At 41.3% G+C, this 24110-nt stretch overlaps 1 protein-coding gene across 1 annotated transcript in view; it reads left to right on the forward strand.

Annotated features, from left to right (window-relative positions):
* The window catches only part of mybbp1a (MYB binding protein (P160) 1a), a 102773-nt gene that overhangs the window by 62230 nt on the left and 16433 nt on the right, over nucleotides 1-24110 (forward strand). The window contains exons 20-23 of the mRNA XM_072243624.1: nucleotides 1638-1772; nucleotides 3041-3137; nucleotides 7376-7507; nucleotides 10364-10432. Coding sequence (XP_072099725.1) covers nucleotides 1638-1772; nucleotides 3041-3137; nucleotides 7376-7507; nucleotides 10364-10432 — 433 coding nt within the window. The remainder of the gene's footprint in view (nucleotides 1-1637; nucleotides 1773-3040; nucleotides 3138-7375; nucleotides 7508-10363; nucleotides 10433-24110) is intronic.

The following is a 24110-nucleotide window of genomic DNA, read 5'->3' on the forward strand; positions in this document are numbered from 1 at the left end:
CTTATCTTCTTAAACAGCTTCCTGTGCGGCACCTTGTCAAGGGCCTTCTGAAATTCCAAGTACACCACATTTCCTTTGTCTACCTTCCTTGTAATTTCCTCAAAGAATTGCAGTAGGTTAGTCAGGCAGGATTTTCCTTTCTGGAAACCATGCTGGCTTTGGCCTATCTTGTCATAACCAGGTACTCCATAACCTCATCACTATAATCAATTCCAACAACTTCACAACCACTGATCAGGCTAATAAGTCTATAGTTTCCTTTCTGCTGCCTCCCACGCTTCTTAAGTAGCGAAATAACATTTGCAATTTTCCAGTCATCCGATACAATGCCAGAATCTATCGATTTTTGAAAGATCATAGGTTAATTCCTCGGCAGTCGCTCCAGCTACTTCCTTCAGAATCCGAGGGTGCATTCCATCAGGTCCAGGAGATTTATCCACCCTCAGACCATTAAGCTTCCTGAGCACCTTCTCAGCCGTAATTTTCATTGCACAAACTTCACTTCCCTGACTGACACAGTTGAATGTCCAGTATACTGCAGACATCTTTCACAGTGAAGACTGATGCAAAATACGCATTCAGTTCCTCTGCCATCCATGGTGACGTAGTAGTTAGTACTTTCTGCCTAGGTTTGAACCTAACCTTGGGTACACAGTTGCTGGAGTTCATACTTTCTGCTGATTCTCTGTCGGGTTTTCCCTGGGTGCTCTGGTTTCCTCTCTCATCATCGAGACCCAGTAGAAGATTAATTACAAGTAAATTACTACTTGGTGTATGTAAATAGCAATACTGGGATGTTGAAGTTGTATTAAATATTGGTGAGGCCTAACTTGGGAGGATTGTGTGCCTACCTACCACAGGAAAGATGTAAATAAGGTTGAAAGATTACAAGGACATTCACAAGCATGTTGCCGGGTCTGGAGGACCCGAGTTTATGAGGAAAGATTGAATAAATTAGGACTTTATTCTTTGGAACATAGAAGATTGAAAGGAGATTTGATAGAGGTGTACAAAATTATGAGGTATAGATAGGGTAAGTGCAAGCAGGATTTTTCCACTGAGGTTTGGTGTGACTACAACCAGAGGTCATGGGTTAAGGGTGAAAAGTTTAAGGAGAACATGAAGGGAAACTTCTTCACTCAGAGGGTCATGAGAGTGTGGACTGAGCTGCCGGCACAAGTGGTGCATGCGAGCTCGATTTCAACTATTAAGAGAAGTTTTGATAGGTACATGGATGGTGGTGGTATGGAGGGCTATGGTCCTGGTGCAGGTGTTTGGGAGTAGTCAGCTTAAATGGTTCAGCACAAGGGGCCTGTTTCTGTGCTGTACTTTATAACTATAGAATCAGAGGAGTTAATGGGCACAGGAGGAAGAATATATTGAAGTGTTCCAAGGAAATAGGAGAAAGGAGGTGGGGCTGATGGGATTGTTCTTCTGGAAGCCAGCCTGGACCCAGTGGGATGAATGGCAATTTCTTGTGTCTTAGTAGATGATTGGGGGGGAAACAGGAACAGTCAGGAGCAGGTTTAATTGCCCCTCCTACATTCAGCCTGATCATGTAGGTCTTGTCTTGATAATGTCTCACTGAGATCTGTAATTTTTCTGTAACTTTGAGCATCTCCACACTGCTTCTGCAGGAATCAGCTTTGCAAAGCCAAGAGCTACTGCCAAGACATCTCAGAGATGAAGGAGGACTTACACAAGTTGATGGAGCGATTGGTGACTCAAGCCTCCAAGCAAGCAGATTCTTCGGTGTCACTTTACTACTTCAGGTAGAACATTTGCATGTAACAAGGTTCACTGTGTGAGCTGATTGGCTCATCATGGACTGGATGATCAGGGGTTGCAGAGTTGGGTTCACAGATTACAGAGGGAAGAGAGCTGCTTGGTCAAGATTTGGTTTGTATGTCAATATTTTTTCAAAAGCCAAGGTAACGTGTATTACTGTGAAGTTAGAAAGTCTTTCATTTACGTAATACCTGTCACTATTTTAAGTGCAGTTCCTGTCACAGTGTAGGAAACCTGCCATTGATTTGCACCAAGCAATGTATGGCACAAGTTGCTCTTTCACCCCTGCCTATATGCAGGTCAGAGGAAGACAGCCAGGTGATCAGAATTCCAGAAATACAGTCTAGGGATGGAATGGTAGGCATTCATAATAGTGCAGAAGTGGTGGAGTGTGTTGGGTGCCCTGGTGCTGCAGGTAGTGTGCTGTTGGTAATTGTACAGAGATTTCTTCAAGCTAGCCTGATTTAAGTCCCCGGCAAGGATGTGAGAGGTATCAGGGTAGGCTGTAGGTTGTTTCTTGTTTGCTAATCATGGCTCTCAATACATCCTCAACAGAAAGGAGAATTGAGGAAACACCAACGTTTAGTGGGTCAGGTGGTGCCTCACTCAAGTAACATAAACGTATTTGCCACTCATCCTGCTCCCAAAATACCAGGTATTCCATTCTTCATGAAATGTGTGAACCTACTCTGGTTTCATCCTCATTAACCATCATGACAGCCGTAGTTCAGTGATGGGGATGAAATGACTGCGAGGTTAAGTTCTACTTGAAAGTGCTGGTTCTGAGGGAATGTTGTTTTGCCTGAGGTGCTGTCTTATGATTGATACGTTAAATTCATTTGAAGGTAAAGGGTCGTATATCACATAAAACCTTACAAAAGTTCTCCCTGTCCAGTGTTCATCCCTCAATCATCATCACTTTAAAAATACTTTATTTGGTTATTTTTAGATTATTGTTCACAGGAAATTGACTGCCAAGCTTTATAAATTGCAATGTGAATGTACTTCAAAAGATACTACATTTGGCACTTTTTAGAGGTTGTGAAAGACAGTATGTTAATGAAAATGTTTAATATCTATTTTCTCTCAGCTCTGTTCAGTTCAATTTCCTCGAAACTTCTGAAATTTGTTTTCAGAATTTCAATCTCATTGATTGATTGATTAATCTTTATGTTGGTGATAAGAGTTGAGTTGAGAGGCAATATCCGATGGACTGCTTGTTCCTAACTATCTCATTACCTGTATTTGGCAGTGGAGCCCTTTATCTCTTCAGAGTTCTGAAAGGGAAAACGATCAAACCAGCTGTAACTGGCAGGGGTGAAGATAAGGAAAAATCTGAAACTGGACAGGTACGTGGATCAGGCTAGGATGTATGGAGATATTCTGCTACCAGGCAGCTACCAGTGATAATGGCTGTAGTAATGGTCCAATAAAAAACCCAATGATTTATGCAAAAAAAAGTCTAATTATTCATGTTAAGTAAATAATACATATTAATGCAAGGAATGTGAAGTGTGGGGGAAAGAAACTTCTCTGTCACCCAAAATTATCTTAAGAAATCATTGAGCAGCTGTTGTACAATTGAAAAAGGTTTTTTTACACTGACGATGTGCATTAGTTAATAAAACAGGAATAATTCCTACTTCACCATGTGGGCAATTTCTTTTCTCAGTTGCTGCTTTTTGGCTGCCATATTGCTTTAGTGGGTTTGAATATTTCGAGTATTTAATGAACTGCAAATTGCCCTGTGAAAGGAGCCTCATTAAGGCAAGGCTTTCAAAATGCATCAAGAAGTTGATGAGAACACTTGGTTCTCTTCCACCTTTTGTGTACCTGATAAAAATGGGACACTTTTAAATTGAAAAGTATGTAGCCAAATAAATAACATATTAAACCTGAGGGTGCATAAGGAAAGTATTGGACTGATTTTAAAGTACTGCAAAAGAATGTTAGGGTTAGTCATGGTGTAAGATGATGAAGACACAGAGGAAGGGGTTAGATTGGTTTTGGCATTAGTAGAGAGGAAAAAGATTATGTTTGTGCCCTGAAATTTACCCATACATTTATTTAAAAAAGCTAGCCCCTTTGCTAGATCTGGGTGTAATCAAGCTCCTGCCCCACAAGTGAAAGATTGTGTACAAGTCAAAGTCTTCCCCGTTACTTAACAATCCAAGGCTGCAACATGCACACTAAAATTCTAAATCAAACATTTTGTGTCAGATTTTGAATAGGTTTGTTGAATATGACATTTTATACATTTTACTCTTTATTTCCTCTTGTGCCCTCTCCCCCTCTCTGTTTCCCATGCTGTCACACCTCACTCCTCTCTGTGACTGACTGCCAGTGATGAAGGGTTACTGCCATGTCCCATGGATGCTTAAGCCAGATATTAATTGACTGTTATTGGCTTAGCAGCTAAAGCTGCCAGTGAAGCAGCAATGTGAATGTAAATTCTAAGGCATCTAAGAAATTTAAAACCAGTTTATCAGAAAAGTTATGATTCGCTAATGACATTCTGGTTGGAAATCTGTCACTATTAACTGATCAGTCTCACATGTGATGCATGCACCCCAATCCGTATTCTTAATCCCTTAGTTCAATGGCAATAAAAATTGGTAATAAGTACAGCAGCATGTATGCCCATGCAGGAGTTCTTTTTTTTAAAAGGTGTTCCCAATCTAAATTCAAACTGTTTTGCTGTCTTCCATTCATCCTGACCAATAAGCATCATTTCCGTATTCTTCCTATCCTCCTTTAGTCTCTTGTACAGAATTTAATATCTTGTGCATAACAGTTTTTGCATTCTACACTCCTGTGCCTTAGATCCATCTTTGCCCATTGCACTCTGACTTAAGAATGCTAGAAATTTAAGAAATGGAAACAGGAGTACGTCGTCGTCACTCATCATACCTTTTCTGCTATCTATTATGATCTCAAGTGCCACTTTCTCAGATACCTAATGTTCTTAATATACAAAACTCTCTGAGCCTGCACAGCCTCATGGATAGAGAATTCTAAAACTTCACATTTGGTACACAGATGAGAAGAATTTTCCTCATCTCTGTTCTGAATGAGTGACTCCTATTTTGAGCCATTGGCTATTCCCTCCCTCCCTGTCTTCCACCTCACATTGGTAGAAGATATCCCAGCTTGGGGAAACATCATCTCCACATCTGCCTTGCCAAGTCCCACAATGCTTCTCAGTAATCAAGCAGTGATCTTTACACTGAAGGTTCTAATAGTGTATGCAGCGGTTAATTTTCATTATCATCTTTGAGAGTGTATATGTCTTAACGCATAATTGTTACCATAACATCAGGGCAGAAATTTGGAGCCTGTAATTTTCCTTTCACAGTTGCTTGCCAATGCAGATATGTTTTGTGTTTCTCAAGCACTGAAATCTTACCACTGTATTAATTTTGAAGGTATAAGGGGACATCTTTCTCAGATCTGTGTCAGCCTGTGGGTAATGTCTGACAGACTGATTCAGCATCATTTGTCTGCTTTTCATTTTTTGTTGTGGATTTGAGGTTTGATTTATACATTGACTGTTTCATAGAACATAGAAAACATACAGCACAATACAGGCCCTTCGGCCCACAAAGCTATGCCAAGCATGTCCCTACCTTAGGACTACCTAGGCTTTACCCATAGCCCTCTATTTTTCTAAGCTCCATGTAGCCATCCAGGAGTCTCTTAAAAGACCCTATTGTTTCCACCTCCACCACCGCTGCTGGCAGCCCATTCCACTCAGTCACCACACTCTGTGTAAAAAAGCTTACCCCTGACATCTCCTTTGTACCTACTTCCAAGCACCTTAAAACTATGCCCTCTGGTGCTAGCCATTTCAGCCCTGGGGGAAAGCCTCTGACTATCCACACGATCAATGCCTCTCGTTATCTTGTACGCCTCTATCAGGTCACCTCTCATCCTCCGTTGCTCCAAGGAGAAAAGGCCAAGTTCACTCAACCTATTCATCATGCATACATCCAAAAACACAATCATTTACTGACTGTCCATCAGCCCTGTGGTTGAATCACAACTCCTATCTCCTTTCAATTCATGAGATTTCCATAAAGTATCAGATAACCTTGCATAGAATGAGGTTTGAAAGCTCACTATGCAGATCCCAATCATTGTGATTTCTTCTATAAAACAGCACTGACCATTCTATATAAACTGACTCTTGTACCCTTTGGTTTAAGTCTAAAGATGAAAAATTTAATTGTTCGCATCAACTCCATGATGAACTTTAAATGGGAAAGGGAGTTTTTCATTTGTATTTATCTATTTCAGAATGTTCCCAGCCAAGAAATACCCTTTTATAATGTACTCCCTTATAATTTAGGGAAAGTAATTATCATTTCATGCTCACAAGATTCCTCACTGAATAATGACCAGGAAAGTTGGTTTTGTTGGTTGAGGGCATTAGCCAATGCAAGGAAATTACCCTTTTCAAAATGATGCAGCAGATGGGGTTTAACATCTCATTCAATAAAAGGGCTTTGACAGTTTCCACTTGCTCAGTGCTGGCCTGCTGAAGTCTGAGTAGGACCTGAACCTGAAGTTTTGATACGGGAGAGCACTACCTACTGAACCACTGCTTACACTGATTTGGAGCAAGTAAACAGTCTCCTGAAAGTATCTGTAACGATAATTGGTGCTGTTGACTTGCCTTTAATAAGGAAACTGAACTGAAAAAGCTACTGCAGACTCTGCTGATTTGGTCCTTCTGGTACAAGCAGTGATTGTGCAATTTGATCCACAGTCTTTTGGAGGAAATGCAGCTCTGACATTTCTGGCTCACTCTTGCTATTCTAAACAGCTTGCACACTGCAGAGTGTGGAATACCCAAGTCTGTCACACGCATGAGTGACCAGGCTTCCTTATTGACTGTGCTGCATTCTGTGCTTTCTATATATAGTATGAGCAACCTACGATGAGCAATTAACTACATGTAATTGTAATGCTCTCTGTTGGTCAAAGCTCAGTTGTAAATCCATATTGAGTAATCTGGTACAATGAGCTCAGCTATAACTCATCCCTCACCATCTGCCTTGTTATAAGTGTGGGTGGTGGGTCAGACATGCTGAACAAGGTTCTGTCATTTACCACGGGAAGAGAAAGCTGGCTGTCTGGGCGATGGTTACTACTCTGTTTGTAAGGGCTGGGATATTGACAGTGTCAGTCAACTGATGGCAGGAGCTTCTAGCTTGGAGGGGCGGGGGTTGTAGGTTGGTGAGTTAGCTCACCTAGCAATGTTATTAATTAATATTGGAAAGAATGCATATTGTTCAGTCAAAAATCCAATATAAAAATGTTTAACAATCTGCTGGAGGATCTCAGCAGGTCGAGTAGTGTCTGTAAGATGGGAGAAGGAATTATCGACTTTTCAGGTCGAGACCCTGATAGGGAGTTTCAACTGAAACATTGACAAATCCTTTCCTTCCACTGAGTTCCTCTGGCAGATTGTTACTGCAGAATCCAGCATTATTTTGTATCTCCACAAAAAAAACACTAATTTTGATTGCATTTTCCATGGTTCTAGTAGTGGGAACAGACTCCGCCTGACATATGTGTGTTACAGGTTGATTCATTTGGAAACTTGGATATTAACCGAGTGACTGAACTTTATCAGAGTGCACTGACCCAGTTTATGACCAGAAGGAAGAGTTCCCTGACTGGGTCTATGTTCATCGATCTCTTCAGTCGTTTTCCTGTAAGTGTGATGGAGCTTGGGTTTTAAGTAAGGCAGAATTGCAAACTATACTGTGAAGAGAATACATATGCTTAGAAAAATGTATGTTTTGTGTTCCCTCTCTCGTGTTCCTTCCTGCTGCTAAAAGTATTAATGCCTGTGCTGGGTACAAGTCTGCATGTCTTGCTGCCTGTTCATTCAATGAGATTGATCTGGGATTGACCACAGTAACTGCTGACTGAATCTGGACAGAACTCTGTCTGCATGCTTTGAAAGGTTGATCATGGTCAGGGAGCAAGGACATGTCTTGGTATTTTCTTCTTTCCCTCCTTAGCCTTGGGTACTGATGCCAATTCTACTGACATTAGCCATTCAGCATGGCTTAGTGGTGCTGGGATCCCTCAAAATGCAGTGTTTAATATGAAAGTAGTTAGAAAGTTAGGATAAACTGTTCCTCTTTGGGATGCCTACATTGTCTGAACATATCCTGATCCGGCTGAATAGTCTTTTTATGTCTGCAAGACCCAATCCAGGAATATTAAGGTATAAAAAGTATCCTGTAACATGATTAGGTTTTACTGAACCTTGGATCTTCCTACTTGATTGGTTTTTTTTTAGATTATGAAGACACGCAGTCCTCTTTTATTGTCATTTAGTAATGCATGCGTTAAAAAATGATACAATATTTCCTCCGGTGTGATATCACAAAACACAGGACAGACCAAAACTGAAAAAACTGACAAAACCACATAATTATAACATATAGTTACAACAGTGCAACAATACCATAACTTGATGAAGAAGTCCATGAGCACAGTAAAGTTCAAAGTCTCTCAAATCTCCCACATCTCACGCAGACGGGAGAAGGAAGAAAAACTCTCCCTGCCATGCCGACCACAATCCGACTCTGAGTCATCCGAAAACTTTGAGCTCTGATCAGCTCTCCGACATCTCTGAGCGCCATCTCTGTCTGAATGATTTGACCTCCTTCTCGGTCGCCAAAGGCAGGCAAGGCCGGGGATTTTGAGGCCTACCCTCGGAAAGATTCCTGACCACGCAGCAACGACAGCAGTGAACGAGCGTTTCAGGAATTTCTCCAGATGTTCCTCTGTGCTTTCACGTTCATCTCCATCAAATCAGAATTGTCCACGGCCCCTATTTAACGGATACGGTATCATTTTTCACCAGAGGGCTGCGCACACGCAGGTGCGCCGCCATCTTCTCCTCCTTGTTTTGTAGTTGGTTCCTTTATTAGTTCCTGCACTAAATAGTGTTTGCTCATAGTCAAATGAGAAGATATCTTTAATGCATGCTCTCCTTTTATGGTGTAAGTATTAGTTGAATCCCAGCTATTGAAGAATGCATCCTTTCATCAGATCAGTAAATAGATTTTTAAAGACTGTCCTTTTTCAAAGTGGTCGCTGTTTTGGCTGAGGTGCATCCTACTGTGAATCTGCTTCATACTGTAATGTACAGCTATGCTTAAACTTCCTCTCAACATACCGAGCAGATCATTCACAATAAACTTAGATGATCACCTCGTTAGTGGAAATGCCATTGGTGAACGAAAAGCTTGTAGCGGTCTCTATGGATTGCATTGAGAATATAGTGAAATTGTGAATGTTTTCTTTAAAAGCTTTCATTATTTCTTTAAAATAAATACTTAATAAATTAAAAATATAAATATATATTTAAAAATATATATACATTACACAAAATCTTGGTACACTAAAATTTCAATAATCCACTACCTTGTTCTTTGGCAAGTCCTAATGTTTCGGTTTCTGCGCTCTCTTTAAACTCATCAGAGCTCTGTTCCTAAGACTCTTAAACTCACCGGTGTCTTGTTCCTTGGGCCCTTTTAAATTCTCTGGGCACCATTCCCTAACCGCCTTTTGAGTTCACTCAGACTTTATTCCTACTCTCCTTTTAAACTCACTAGGTCGTTCTTTCGTATGCTGCCGCCTTCAACTCACCTGGGTTCACTGAAAAATGTCTATCACTATGAAATTTACTTGAGGGATGAAATACAGTTTTGTGTGTCTATTAATAGGAATAATGTACACTAGTCTGGAAAATGTGCCACTCTGGCACCACTGAAGTCCTGAGTTTTATTACAGTTAGACAGTTCTACAATATAAATGTAGCTTCAAAAATGAGTGTTCAGTACCTCAGGAGCCCAGAATATGAAATATTAAAATGTGTTGTGCATTTCGACATTAATATCTGAATTTTGACTGCAGTCTTTCTGACAGCACCTCCTTAGAGCTAAGAAAATTGAGAGGCGATTTGAGGGAGGTGTACAAGATTATAACTGAATTAGTAGGTAAAACAGCGAAGCAGTTCCCATTAGTGGATAGATGAAGGACTAAGTGGAACATATTTACCATTTTGGCCCAAAGATATAGTGCAGTTGGAGGTGATGGTCGTGCGAGGGAAAGTTCTGCATTCAGAATTCAATAGCAATCTGAAACTTGTGCCTGTGAAAATGGTGGTAGCACAAAACAGTCAGGGCTTGCAAAAGGGAATATAATCTGAAGAGTTTCGTGGCAAAAAGAAGGAAATGAAATTTAATGGATTGAGCTACTGAGAGCCTGTATGGTTTAGATAGGTCAACTTCTGTATTTCATCAATTCCACTTCTGAATGCATATTCCTGAGTATTAGCAATGCTTGTCAAAGCCCAGCCAGAACTGTGCAGTTACCTTATTGGGCTATGTTGTCAGGCGGTTCTCCTGTATGTTGTACATTTCCTGGCAAGGTCTACTTGTAACATTTTCAGCTGTTTGTAGGTACTATAACTGGACTGTTATTCACTAGGATGCTCATTCTGTTAAGTGAACTTACTAATATGGATTGTTCTCCCTGTCTATTTCAGGTCATGTGTAATCGTTTGTTGCCACTTGCCATTGTGTCCATCACTGATGGAGTTAGGGAACACCAGCGGGTAAGGAACAATACACTCAGATCCATTCATTTAATTGAACTTGAGCAGATTTTATTCTAATCAAGTCTTATGAAAATTGTGTGCTGTCTGGAGAAAATGGTAAGAGGAAGAATATTCCTTGCAAAGTGGGTGTTGTTACAGTTTTGGAAGCTCTGCTGATGCAGTTTCACTATCGTGTTTGCTCCATGTCATTGAAAGCTCTATTTAGGCTTTTCCTGTAGGTTTTCATTTTTTTATCTCAGGTGGATACATTTACATTGCCCTTTTCAGGGAATGCAAACCACATCATATCAGTTCACTGAGTAACACAATTTATCCTTGTTTTATTGCTTTGCTAGCCCACTACTTAACAGCTCTAACGACAGTATCAAATCCCCTCATTGAACGTTTGTTAAATCTTCCCTTAACCTCTGATCTGAGGTGAACAATCTCAGTTTCTCTACACATGACTAATTTTCCTCATCATTCCTCCCCTGATCCAGCCTCTTCTCATCTGCACTCTGTCACTTCGACAGTTTCCACTTCCCTGGTCATAATTGTTCATCTTCACCATGGATGGATAATCCATCTGCATTTCCGTCAAACCCATTTCCTCATGCTTTTCCTTTGCACCCTGTCATGGGCATGCACGTAGAGATGTTGTCTACAGTAGTTCAAATGACACTTGTGCTCTATAATGATCTAGCAAAACTACTTAGCATTTTTACTCTTATTTTATGTAATCTAGGCATCACTGACAAGCCCAGTGTTGTCTAATCCTAAGCGTTCTTAAAAAGATGATGTTGAACTGTCTCTTTAAACAGTAGTCCATCTACTGCCGTAATGTTGCTGGCTGTAGAGTCAGTGATGACATATCTCGAAGTTGGAGTGCAGCTTGGAGAAGCTGCAGTTGGTGGTGTGCCCAAGCAAGTGTCGGTGTGTCCTCCTCTCCACGCAGCTGGTGAATCCAAAGGAATGGCATAAACTGATACAGTAGGCAGCAGCTGTGTTACAGGAGTTTCCAGTCAGCGCTGAACTTAATGTAGGGCTGCCTGAGGGACTCCAGCTCCAGAATTTTCCTTGGAGTTCACTCCCAAAGCCTTCCCTATCAGTGGGTATAGCTGCAAGGCAGAAGAGGTTTGAAATCAGAATTTTCCTTCTCTTAGATGAGCTGCCAACCACAGCTGACTAGCGTCGTCCACCCGGTGTGACTGGTTTTTAAGACAACAATAACCCTTCTCCTGGCAGCAGAAACGGTTTTGCCGGTCTTAGTAGCCAAGCCACACGTGAAGGCCAGGAGCTGGACTTGGTTGTTTGCGGCTATTTGAGATGCATGTCAATAAGAGCATTTAATAGTTAATGGGAAGTTATCCCCACTAAGCTCTTCCGCCGCCACCCCCCCCCCCCCACCCATGGTTATGACAACCTTAAGGAAGCCCTGTAGCATTTATATATTTGGTCTAATTAAGTTTCTGATCAAGAATTCTTTCCAGAATGTGGATGGTGAGAACCTTGACGATGGTAAAAATAATTGCATAATAGTGGTAGGTCACTGGTATTGCTCATGTTGAAGATGGTCAAAGGCTTTACATTGTGAATATTAGGTGTGATTTACCAGCCTATGGCTGAATTATATCGAGATCTAGCTGCATTATTTATTGAGATATAGGAAATGCAATTGAACATTGTGCGGTCATTAACAAGTTTATTAGAGAAGGAAGATTATTGATGAAGCAGCTGAAGATGGTAGATTTTGGGCACTGCCCAGGGAAATGACTGCAGTGATGCCCTGGCTCTGGGGTGGTTGACCTCTACTAATCACAGCTAAGTTCTTTTGTGCAACACTTGATTTCATTGAAGTGTTTTTCTCTGTTGCCCATTGATTTCCGTCTTACCGTTACTTCTAGATGTCACACTTAGTCAAATGATACTTTAGTGTCAAAGGTAATCATATTCACTTGCTTCTATAATTCAGCTCCTTGGTCTACTAATAAGCCCAGGCCCTATATATAATTAATATAATTGCTGGATTAACTAACGAAGAATATTCAGTTGGATTTGCACCTGGCTCATCCTCACTGGGTGCAACTGGAGACAGAGCAAAGAGTTGAGCTGTATCACAGAGGCAAAGTTCATAAGGGCGAAGAATGCAGGACTGAAGATGCTTTATTGAAATGCGCATACCATTTGGAATAAGGTGGATGAACTCATGGCGCAATTAGAGATTGGTCGGTATGACATTGTGGGCGTCACTGAGTCATGGCCGAAAGAAGGTCATAGTTAACATCAAAGGATATACTTTTGTACTGAAAGGACAGGCAGGAAGGCATAGGTAATGGTGTGGCTGTATTGATAAGAGATGGAATTAGATTTTTAGAAAGAGGTAACGTAGGAATAGAGAATGTTGAATGTTTGTGGGTGGATTTAAGAAACTGTAAGAGTAAAAAAACATTATAGTAATCATTTGTAGGCCTCCAAATAGTAGCCAAGATGTGGGGTTGAGATTGCAAAGGGAGCTTAAGAGGATGATGGTGCCTAGGAGGATATTGTATACATTTCTGTGACATTAATTGCACCTAGTGAATTTTTTCCTTTGTAATAGCAATTGTACTCACTCCCGCTCCTTGACACTTACGGACCTCTGGCATATAGCTAGTGTCTTCCACAGTAAAGACTGAAGCAAAGTACTTCTGCCATTTCTTTGTCCCCCATTACTACCTCACCAGCATATTTTTCCATTTGTCCAATATCAACTCTCACCTCAAAAGTGCTAGGCAAACTGAAAGGTCTTAAGTAGATATGTCACCTGGACCAGATGGACTACATCCCAGAGTCCTGAAAGAGTTTGCTGACAAGATAACGGATGCATTGGTCATGATCTTTCAAGAATCACTTGATTTTGGCATGGTTCCGGAGGACTGAAAAAATTGCAAATGTCACTCCAAACTTTAAGAAGGGAGGAAATTATAGGCCAGTTAGCCTAACCTCAGTGGTTGGAAAAGTGTTGGAGTCCAATATTAAGGACGAGGTTTTGGGGTACTTGGAGTCTAATGATAAAATAAGTCAAAGTCAGCATGGTTTCTGTGAAGTGAAATCTTGCCTGACAGATCTGTTAGAATTGTTTAAGAAAGTAACAAGCAGGGTGGACGAAGGAGAGGCAGTGGATGTCATTTACTTAGATTTTCAGAAAGCATTTGATAAGGTGCCTCACGTAAGGCTGCTTAACAAGATAAAATCCTATGGTGTTACAGGAAATATACTGACATGGATAGAGGAATGGCTGACAGGCAGGAGGCAGCAAGTGGAAATAAAAGGGGCCTTTTCTGGTTGGCTGCCAATGTCTTGTGGTGTTCCTCAGGGGTCAGTATTGGGAGCACTACTTTTCACATTGTTTGTCAGTGATTTAGATAACAGAATTGATGGCTTTGTGGCAAAATTTGCAAATAAAACGAAGATAAGTAGAGAGGTAGGTCGTGCTCAGGAAGCAATGTGATTGCAGCAAGACTTGAATTGGGAGACTAGGCAAAAACGTGACAGATGGAATACATTGTTGGGAAATGTATGATAATGCATTTGGTAAAAGGAACAATAGTGTGGACTCTTGTGTAAATGGGGAGAAGGTTCAAACATCAGAGGTGCAAAGGGATTTAGAAGTCCTCATGCAAGACTCCCAAAAGGTTAATTCACAGGTTGAGTCTGTGGTAAAGAAGGCAAGTGCAATGTTGGCGTTTATTTCAAGGGTAATAGAATATAAAAAGGAGATAATGCTGAAGCTTTTTAAGATATTAGGCTGCTTTTGGAGTATTGTCAACAGTTTTAGGCCCCTTGTCTCAGAAATCATGTACTGTCATTGAAGAGTGTCCAGAGGAGGTTCATGAGAATGATTCTAGGAATGAAGGGGTTAACATATGAGGAGCGTTTGGCAGCTTTGGGCCTCTACTCACTGGAATTTAAAAGAATGCGTGGGGATCTCATTGAAACCTACTAGATGTTGAAAGGACTAGATAAGTTGAATGGTTGGATGTGGGAAAGATGTTTCCTTTGGTGGGGGTATCCAGCACTAGAGAGCACAGCTTCAAAATTGAAGGGTGACCTTTTAGAATAGAGGTAAGGAGGAGTTTTTTTAACCAGAGAGTAGTGAATCTGTGGAATGCTCTGCCACAGACTGCAGTGGAGGCCAAGTTCGTGGATATATTCAAAGCGGAAGTTGATAGATTCCTGATTGGTCGGGGCATCAAGGGATATGGTGAGAGGGCAGGTGTATGTGGTTAAATGGGATCTGGGATCAGCCATGATCAAATGGCAGAGCAGACTTGATGGCCTGAATGGCCTAATTTTGCTCCTATATGTTATGGTCTTCTCAATGTGGTAGCAGTTGCATTTTGGGGATCTTCAACTGCTAATGATTCATCCATGGCTGAGGATCCTGAGGATTTGTCAGTTGCCAGCTGGGTACCAGGAACCCTGTGCTTATCAGGAGAAGGGACTGAGTTGCATAACATCTTGGACACTAGTCCTAACCAGCCTGAAGGCTTTTCTCCAAGGGATGTTGTTCAGCATGCTACCCTTTTTCAATCAGCTGCTCGTTGCACACAGACTTTGCCAGTTCCAGATCCTAAGACCTCTAGGGCCTCTGTGGTTTACTTAACTAGTGCTACTGTTATAGAAGAGGCCTCCTTGGTGCATGTTCCAAATATAAATGGTATTTTCATAAATTGCAATCATAACTGAGACTGCATACTCCCTTCAGAAAGGGAGACTCCCTATTAAAGAATTAAAAGAATCAACGAGTCCAACACATGCATAAGGAACAGCATCCCATCCTATGACTAGACAAATGTTGCTCTTAGAACTTAACAGTTTCAATTTCAGATAACCAGTCTTTCGAGTTCCCTTCCACTTCTCTGCACATCAAAATACCTCTCACTTCTAATTTTAATCCTAATTTTATTGAAAGGTTTAGGACTTGAAGTATTTAATTATATTTTGCATTGCACAGCAATTTCCTGACCTGTTGAGTATTTTCAGCAATTTCTTTTTAAATGAAAGTCATTCGGAGTAAAAACAGGCCCTTCAGCCTGCCATGTCAGTGCCCACCACTGTCTTGTACCGAGTATTTTCTTTTTGCCTTTCAACTCTTGATGGCATTAAGCTGTGCTGGGAAAGATACCTGTGGCCACACATCTTCCGTAGCTGAAAGTACTGCAGGTCTCCCCTATCAGCAAGTTGCTCATTGGCGGATAAACTAAAGGAGCTGGATGTGGTGTGGCCGTGCTGCTGCCTACCTCAGAAAGACACTGAGGGAGTCGGTACGTGAGGGGCCTTTCCAGTCTAACAGCAAGTGATCGTCTTAGTTGTTTTCCTTGTGATAACAAGAATCTGTTGGATATTGTTAATGTAGAGTGCCGTAAGTCTGATTCACTGATTATTGGCGGACAGTGGGAGAGCTGTGTGACCTCGATCCTAGCAAGGGCAGGACCTCAAGCCGCAGTGTAACCCGTTCACAGCCGCCTAGGAGAGAAGCTTTGTTAGGGGTGCCATTTTATTGAAGTGGAAGGATTCTAATTCACCTACGGTCTCCTTCATTATGTCCTGTTTAAATTTAGAGAAAATAAGAACTCGGACTTTTGATAGATCCTTTAAATTTGAGCAAATCTGGTGACCTTTTATCCAATATTTTCATTTAATTTGATTTATTACTCTTCCAATTTTTTTCCCGAAGTTTTAGATTTGATCAGAAAGTCTTTCTTTCTTTCTTTTTGATCGTATCCTCAAAATGGACTGCCCAGTCCCTTTTTTTTTGGTTTTTTTTATATAGTGTAGGAGGGGTTTTTTTTCTCTTCATTTAAAACTCGAATGTTTTTTCTTTTCTCTTCATAAACTGATAAGAGGAGAATTGCTATTTTCATTTTTTTATTATATATTTTATACTAGTTTAACAATATCTATGATTTTGACAATGTCTATCTTAATCTCAGTTTGTATTGTTACTGATATATATATTTGAGATAATTCTCCTCTTGATTGTATTTATGCTCCTTTTAAATCAATAAAAGGATTAGTAAAGAAGGGAGAGAGGCTTTGGAGTTGGTGCTGCCGCAGCCCTGTGTTCACTCAGTAGAACATCCACCATATTATGTTTCACTGCAGACTGCTGGAACATTTATGGACTTGGTCTTGGACTATATTTTTTTGTGTTACTATATTTTACTGATATGTTGTGTGCTTGCTATCTTGTATGTTCCTTGTGCTGTGTATGACTGTTGGTACTGTGTTTTGCATCTTGGCCTCAGAGTGACACTGTCTTGTTTGGCTGTATTCATGTGTGGTTGATATTAGTGTAGTGTAAGATTAAACCCTGCCCTCTGTGATGTGTAGGTCTAATCTCCTTGTATGTTTCCTTTCATGTCTCATCATTTGCAGCCACAACATTAGTTGTCTCTACTCTACACTCAAGTGTTTCACCCTTCTTCAAGCCCCTCCAACTCTTAAAATCAAGCACTCTTCCTTGGTCACCTGACCCAGTACTCCTTATTGGTTCAGTGACGGTTTGTAACAGATTGCTTTTCTTTCAGACACCATGTGGAAATCATTGACTAAGCTAAGTTCCAGTCTGTATTAAGCGATTACATGTTTGAGATTAACACTGTCTCTTTTCAACGCTCCATCTTCTTGCTTAAGTAGGTGTGTGTATACTGCTGGGTCCCACGCTCAAACTCCACAGCTAAATCGATGCCTGGAGCCCAATAGAAAATGGAGGAATAAAGCACTGTAATTCTTGTTAACATTTCAACTTTTAGGTGTGCTTTGAGAACTATCCGCAATAACATTTGTAAAATATTCTGCCCTTTGTAAAATATTTGTAAAATGTCTGCCCTTCTTTGAGGTAACTATTCACTTGCAAACCTGAATTGTGCTCCTTACCCATAAGTCATTGATAATGTTATTAGCCAGGTTTGTGTTTTTTTTTCAGCAGTGTAATCATTTCTCTGCTTAATTAACTCGTGCGAAGCTCGCATAAACCTAGAAGACACGGAACACATAGAATACAACTTACTGCGAGGTTCTTGTGATGATGTCTGATCAACGTAGAAGCTTCCTGCTACATTTTTCCAGTTCGCTTATTGCTCCAGTTGGCCCACTGATGATGCCATAGCCTCTGCGCTCCACTCCATCCTGTCCCACCTAGAAAATAGTGCCTCATATGCCAGGATGCTGCTTATCAACTTCAGCTCAGCGTTTAATATGATCATTCCTCAGAAGCAGGTGGGTAACCTGTCCTCACTGGGTCTCAAACACTTCACTCTGTATCTGGATCTTGGACTACTTGACAGAAAAATCACTCCGTGTTGGCAACAACGTCTTCAGCTTCAACACGCTGAACGCTGGTGGCCCCCAGGGTGCATGCTCACCCCGCTGCTGTTCACGGTGATGGCGCATCAGGTTTGCTGATGTCGATACTGTGGTTGGCCTCGTCAACAATGATAAGAAGACGGCATACAGACGTAAGGTAGAGCAGCTGGTAAAATGGTTCAAACACAACATCTGGAGTCTCAACTTGGACAAGACCAAGCAGATGACTGTGGACTTGAAGATTCGGGCTGACCACTCCTCACTGCACATAAATGGCTCCTCCATGAGTTAGGAGCACCAAGTTTCTGGGAGTGCACATAATGGATGATCATAATAGGGCACAATTGAGAGCATTCTGACTGGCTGCATCAATGCCTGGTATGGGAACTGTATTCCCCTCAATCGCAGAACTCTGCCCAGTGCATCTGTCGATGTGAACTTCCCACTATTCAGGACATTTACAGAGACAGGTGTGTAAAAAGGACTGGAAGGATCATTGGGGACTTGAATCACCCCAATCACAAACTGCTGCAGCTGCTACCGTCTGGGAAACGGTACCGCAGCATAAAAGCCAGGACCAACAGGCTCTGGGACAGCTTCTTCCACCAGACCATCAGACTGATTAATTCACACTGATACAATTGTATATCTATGTTATATTGACTGTCCTGTTGTACACAATATTTATCATAAATTACTATAAATTGCACATTGCATATTTAGATGGAGACGTAACGTAAAGATTTTTACTCCTCAAGTATATGAAGGATTTATGTAATAAAGTCAATTCAATTCAATTCACATCCAACATCTCCTTTGATTATGAAAGCACAGCAGCCTCTCTGCTTCCTGAGGAGATTGAAGTGAGTGAGACGCCCCCCACCCCACCTTCCAATCAATTTTTACGGGAGCACCGTACACCATCAAATGTCCTGAACAGCTGCATCACCATCTGGTATGGGAACTGAAAGTCATCTGACTACAAGTCTCTACAAAGCATTACAAGGACTGCTGAGAGGATCATCGAGGTTTCTCCTCCACTCATCAAAAATATTTGTCAAGAGCACTGCATATGCAAGGCCTTTGGCATTGTCAGTGATCCCTCTCATCCGTCCAACAATCTCTTTGAACCCTTATTATCAAGAAGAAGGTAGTGTAGCATTAGGACAAAAACTAGTAGGATGAGAAACAACTTCTTCCCTCAGGCTGTGAGTGTACTGAACTCCCTGCCACCACTTGTCTCATCACATATGAAGTACCAGTAGTGTTAAAGTGTTTACTTTTTAAACTTGTGTCATAAATATTGTTAATTTATTTGTAGTAATGTTATGTATGTGTTGTGTGTGACTTGTGTGTATTGTGTTGTGCACCTTGATCTGGAGGAGCGTTGTTTTGTCTGGCAGTATATGTGTGTATGTTTGAATGACATTCAGTTGTGGACTAGCCACAATTTCCTTTTCGTCAAGAGCTTTCAGCTTTGGTGCCTTACAGGTTTCAGTGATGATCTTGAATTACAAGGTGAAGGTCCTGGATTAATGAGCTTTCAGCTGGTGTTCAGACATTCTTCATCCTACACTGTGGTGATTTCAATAGGACTCATGCTGACAAAAACACAAGAAATTCTGCAGATGCTGGGAATCAATGGAAATGAACAAACAATCGACGTTTCAGGCCAGGATACTTCATTAGGACTGACATAAACACAGGAAATGCTACAGATGCTGGAAATCCAAAGAAACACACACAAATTGCTAGAGGAATTCAGCAGGTCAGGCTGCGTCCATGGAAATGAACAAACTCTAGAAGTGTCTCAGCCCGAAATGTCGACTGTTTGTTCGTTTTCATGGATGCTGCCTGACCTGAGCTCCCCCAGTATTTTGTGTGCACGTTGACTCAGGGCACCACAGGTGGCAGGTATTGGTGCTGTTTGTATTTAAGTAGTGTGATAATACCACATATTGCCAGTTCCCTCAACCACAGCACAACTGAGAAGTATGTCTAGTTTGATGCACAAATTTTTTTATATTGTATTCATCTGGTATTAATTAGTCAATGCATTTCTGCTGGTGCCATGAGATGTGGATTATTTTTAACAGCGATATGACTGAAAGTTCCACTTTAGATATAGAACTGATTTCCCAGGAGAAGACCGGAGTCTCTAGCTCACCAGCTGATCATCTAATACTGATGGAGGTGGTAAAGAAACAACAGTCCCCATAATTGTCTAACCTAAAACTCCTGCCTCTATCTACACACAGTCGCCACTTTATTAGGTACAGAAGTGAAACTGGGTATGGTCTGTGAGGCCCATCCACTTCAACATTTGACTGTTGTGCTCTTCTGCACACCACTGTTGCTAAGCGTAGTTGTTTGTGTTCCTGTCAGCTTTAACCGGTCTGGCCATCCTCCTTTGACCTCATCAACAAGGCACTTTCACCCAGAGAACCGCTGTTCTCTGAATGTTTTCTGTTTCTCGCATCATTCTCTGTAAACTCCAGAGACTGATGTGCATGAAAATCCCAAGAGATCAACTTTTTCTGAGATACTCAAACCATTTCTTCTGGCACTAATGATCATTCCATGCTCAAAGTCACTTAGATCCCATTTCTTCCCCATTCTGGTGTTTGGTCTGAACAACAACTGAACCTCTTGATCAAGTTTGCATGTTTTTAGGCATTGAGTTGCTGTGATATGATTGGCTGATTAGGTGTACCTAATGAAGTGGCCACTGAATGCATGATATTCGCCATCTAATGAGTTAAGTGAGGAGGATTTAGTTTAAGCTGTCACTGCAACTGATCAGAGTATTTCATGTTTAGTTGACATAATTAGTTCAACTATCAGGAGACATCGTTTCTTTGATTTGCAACCATGATCTGCTATTGGTGTGCTGGGAGCATACATTTGCAATTGTGCGTCATTTGTCCTCCAGGAGAAAACCAGGTACTCTGTGTTCCACAGCAATCATTAAATTCTAGTTTCTACTATCTCTCCCAGCTACTTCAACGCAACATGATTCAGTCACTATACTTAAGCTACTAGATTCAAGTATATTGTCATTAGTAATTACCTTGTATGTATGTATATGAGTGTAGTTTTTTTTGGCCAAATTCTGATAGCTTAAATATCTTAGTTACGTCATCCAAGTTTGCTGATAACTATTGTGATAAAATTGTATTGGGGAAGAAAGCTCGGAGTCAGATATGCTAATTAAATGCTTGGGATCCTTTTCCTCCAGCACTGGTTATACAGAGCTGTGTAATCATTCTATATAATTCCAGGGTTGTACCTGTGTGTGCAGTAAGGAATGTAGAAAGTGCCCGTGCAGTTATTTGGTGGTGCATGGGCATGCATGTAAATTAGAAATACTATATCCAAGCTGAGCTGGAGTACTTTAATACTTTTGCAGCTGTAATTTGAATGCATCAAAGAAACAGATCCCTTCAATTTATCTCTTCAGTTCCTTCAGTACCTTGCTAGACTGGAACCTGCATTGCAGGCAGACATTTCAGTGCAGTTTTGGCAACTTTAAATTGAAGTTTTCTCTTCAGGTGCACATCTGCTTGAAGCACAGTTCAACATAAAACCTGTCCTCAACAGCTTTTATCTTGGATCCAATACTGGCAGAAAAACTTATGCCAGCCTGGATCAACTAAGAGGATTGAACAGTTGAGCTATTTTTTAGGGGAAGCTTTCTTCTTAAACTTCTCTAAATTTTAAGAGCAACTTTCAAACTTTGAGCAGGTTGACTTGTTTGCCATTTGTTGCAATGCAAAGATGTGAGTTGTGCACTATTTATGATAGTTGATTAAATTTTTAACTCATTAGCTTGTTGGTTTCAGAGAGTGATGGAACAGCAAGGAAGCAGGCCAATCAGCCCAAAGGATCCATGCTGGCCCTCAATTATCCATTTATACTAATCCCATTTTTAAAAAGTTTTCCCCACGTTCCCATCAACTCCCCACAACCCCCCCCCCCGATTCCCCAATGCTACCACTCACCTGCACACTAAAGTTAATTTGCAAAGGCAAGTTAATTTGCTTGACTTGGAAGTATTTTATTTATTTAGTGATGCTACTAGGAGTCGGCCCTTGCAGCCTTTTGAGCCACACCTCTCCAGCAGCACGCAACAAACCCAATTAACCTTAACCTCATCACAGGGCTATTTATGAAGACTGTTTAACCTTCCCAGTATGTCCTTGGGCTGTTGGAGGAAGCTGGAGGACCTGGAGAAAACCTAGGAGATGGCAGATGAACTAAAGGAGTATTTTGCATCAGTCTTCATTGTGGAAGACATTAGCAGTGTGTCAGATGTTGAAGGGTGTGAGGGAAGAGAGGTGAGTGCAGTTACTATTACGAGGGAGAAGATGCTCAAAAAGCTGAAAGACCTAATGTGCTTAAGTCACCTGGACCAGATGAACTGCACGCTAAGGTTCTGAAAGAGGTGACGGTAGAGATTGTGGAGGCATTAGTAATGATCTTTCAAAAATCATTGGACTCTGGCAAGATGCCAGAGGACTGGAAAATTGCGAATGTCACTCCACTGTTTAAGAAAGGAGGGAGGCAGCGGAAAGGAAATTATAGACCAGTTAGCCTGACCTCAGTGATTGGGAAGATGTTGGAGTTGTTTGTTGAGGATGAGATTATGGAGTACTTGATGACACAGGATAAGATAGGACAAAGCCAGCATAAGGGAAAATCTTGCCTGACAAACATGTTGGAATTCTCTGAGGAGACTACAAGTAGGATAGATAAAGGAGGATGCAGTGGATGTTGTATATCTGGACTTTCAGAAGGCCTTTGACAAGGTGCCATACATGAGGCTGCTTACCAAGTTAAGAACCCATGGTTTTATAGGAAAGTTACTGGCATGGTTAGAGCATTGTCTGATTGGTAGGAGACAGCAAATGGGAATAAAAGGATCGTTTTTATGTTGGCTGCCAGTGATTAGTGGTGTTCTGCAGGGGTCGGTATTAAGACTGCTTCTTTTCATGCTGTATATCAACGATTTAGTTGATGGAACAGATGGCTTTGTTGCCAAGTTTGCAGATGGTACGAAGATTGGTGGAGGGGCAGGTAGTGTTGAGGAAACAGGTGGGTTGCAGAAGGACTTAGATTAGGAGAATAGACAAGAAAGTGGCAAATGAAAAGCAATATTGGAAAATGTATGTTCATACACTCATGTAGACTATAAGTGTGCAGATTATTTTCTAAATGAGGAGAAAATCCAAAAATCTGAGATGCAGAGGGACTTGGGAGTCCTTGTGCAGAACACCCTAAAGGTTAACTTGCAGGTTGAGTTGGTGGTGAGGAAGGCAAATGCCGTGTTAGCATTCATTTCAAGAGGTCAAGAATACAAGAGCAAGGATGTGATGCTGAGGCTTAATGAGGCACTGGTGAGGCCTCACCTTGAGTATTGTGAACAGTTTTGGGCTCCTCATCTGAGAAAAGATGTGTTGACATTGGAAAGGGTTTAGAGGAGATTCACAGGGATTATTCTGGGAATGGAAGTGTTATAATACGAGGAATGTTTGATAGCTCTGGGTCTATACTTGCGGGATTTAGAAGGATTGGGGGGGGTAGAAATCTCTTTGAAACCTTTCGAATGTTGAAGGGCCTAGACAGAGTAGATGTGGAAGGGATGTTTCCCATGATGGGGGAGTCTAGGACAAGAGGGCCCAGCCTCAGGGTAGAGAGGTGTTCATTTAAAACAGAGATGCAGAGTAATTTCTTTAGCTAGAGCATGGTGAATTTATGGAATCTATTACCACAAGCAGCTGTGGAGGCCAGGTCATTGGGTGTATTTAAGGCAGAGCTTGTTAAGTTCTTGATTGAACACAGCATCAAAGGTTATGGGGAGAAGGCCAGGGAGTGGGGCTGAGGAGGGGAAAATGGATGATGGAGCAGACTCGATGGTCCAAATGGCCTAATTCTGCTCCTATGTCTTGTGGTCTAAAACCCACGATTTATATGGGGAGGGCGTACAGAGACTCCCTATAGAACTGCTCCAAAATTGAGGTCTCAAGTCAAGTCAAGTCACTTTTTATTGTCATTTCGACCATAACTGCTGGTACAGTACACAGTAAAAACGAGACAATGTTTTTCAGGACCATGGCGCTACATGAAACAATGCACTGAACTACGTTAAACAACACCAAAACTGTGCTAGACCCACCCAGGACTGCATGAAGTGCACAAAACAGTGCAGGCATTACAATAAATAATAAACAGACAATAGGCACAGTAGAGGGTAGTAGGTTGGTGTCAGTCCAGGCTCTGGGTATTGAGGAGTCTGATGACATGGGGGAAGAAACTGTTACAGTCTGGTCGTGAGAGCCTGAATTCT

The sequence above is a fragment of the Mobula birostris genome, chromosome 25, assembly GCF_030028105.1.
Source record: "Mobula birostris isolate sMobBir1 chromosome 25, sMobBir1.hap1, whole genome shotgun sequence".
NCBI lineage: Eukaryota > Metazoa > Chordata > Chondrichthyes > Myliobatiformes > Myliobatidae > Mobula > Mobula birostris.